Here is a 621-nt window from a genome sequence, read left to right on the forward strand (position 1 = left end):
AAAAGCCGTACCAATGCAGTGACTGCGGCAGGAGCTTCAGTCACAGCTCCAACCTTAAGAGCCACAAGAAGATCCACCGTGGTGATGGGCCCCTCCTGCCCCTCTGACATCACCAGTGCCACCGGGAGCTGCCACAGCAGCCACAGGGGGCCCAGTGGTGGATTCACTGTCCTGTCCTGACCATCCTGGTGGGTTTTGCTGCTGTGGGGAACAATAAATCCCAATGGAGATCCCAAACTTAGCTCCCGCTCTGCTCTGCTGGCCCTGCTGGATGTGGCACCAGTTGCATCCGTGCTGTCGCTCCCAATTCCAGGCAGAGCCCCTCAATGGGGCTTTTTGGGGTGGTCAGAGCAGGGTGGGCCCTTCTGCGGGGTGTTTGCAGATGGGGGGTGGAAAGAGCCCTGCCGCTGCCCCAGGGGGGAATTGGGGGACGGAGGTGAGGGGAGCCCCGCAAGGGTCCCCTGCCCTGAGGTGCCACAGGGTGGGGATGGGGAAGGGGCTGGGACACCAAGAGAAACTGCCCGGGAGGAATTGGGTGTCAGGATGGGAGTCGTCACAGGGAGAATCTTGGCACTGGAGCTGCCGGGGTCGGGCACTGGCGCCTCTGGACCCGCTGTCCGG

At 62.8% G+C, this 621-nt stretch overlaps 1 protein-coding gene across 1 annotated transcript in view; it reads left to right on the forward strand.

The window, feature by feature from the left end:
* LOC104489920 (gastrula zinc finger protein XlCGF49.1-like) overlaps nucleotides 1-107 on the forward strand; it is a 903-nt gene extending 796 nt beyond the window's left edge. The window contains exon 3 of the mRNA XM_010132139.1: nucleotides 6-107. Coding sequence (XP_010130441.1) covers nucleotides 6-107 — 102 coding nt within the window. The remainder of the gene's footprint in view (nucleotides 1-5) is intronic.
* Nucleotides 108-621: the final 514 nt, after the last annotated feature.

This window comes from Buceros rhinoceros, unplaced genomic scaffold (genome assembly GCF_000710305.1).
Source record: "Buceros rhinoceros silvestris isolate BGI_N320 unplaced genomic scaffold, ASM71030v1 scaffold26602, whole genome shotgun sequence".
Lineage (NCBI taxonomy): Eukaryota > Metazoa > Chordata > Aves > Bucerotiformes > Bucerotidae > Buceros > Buceros rhinoceros.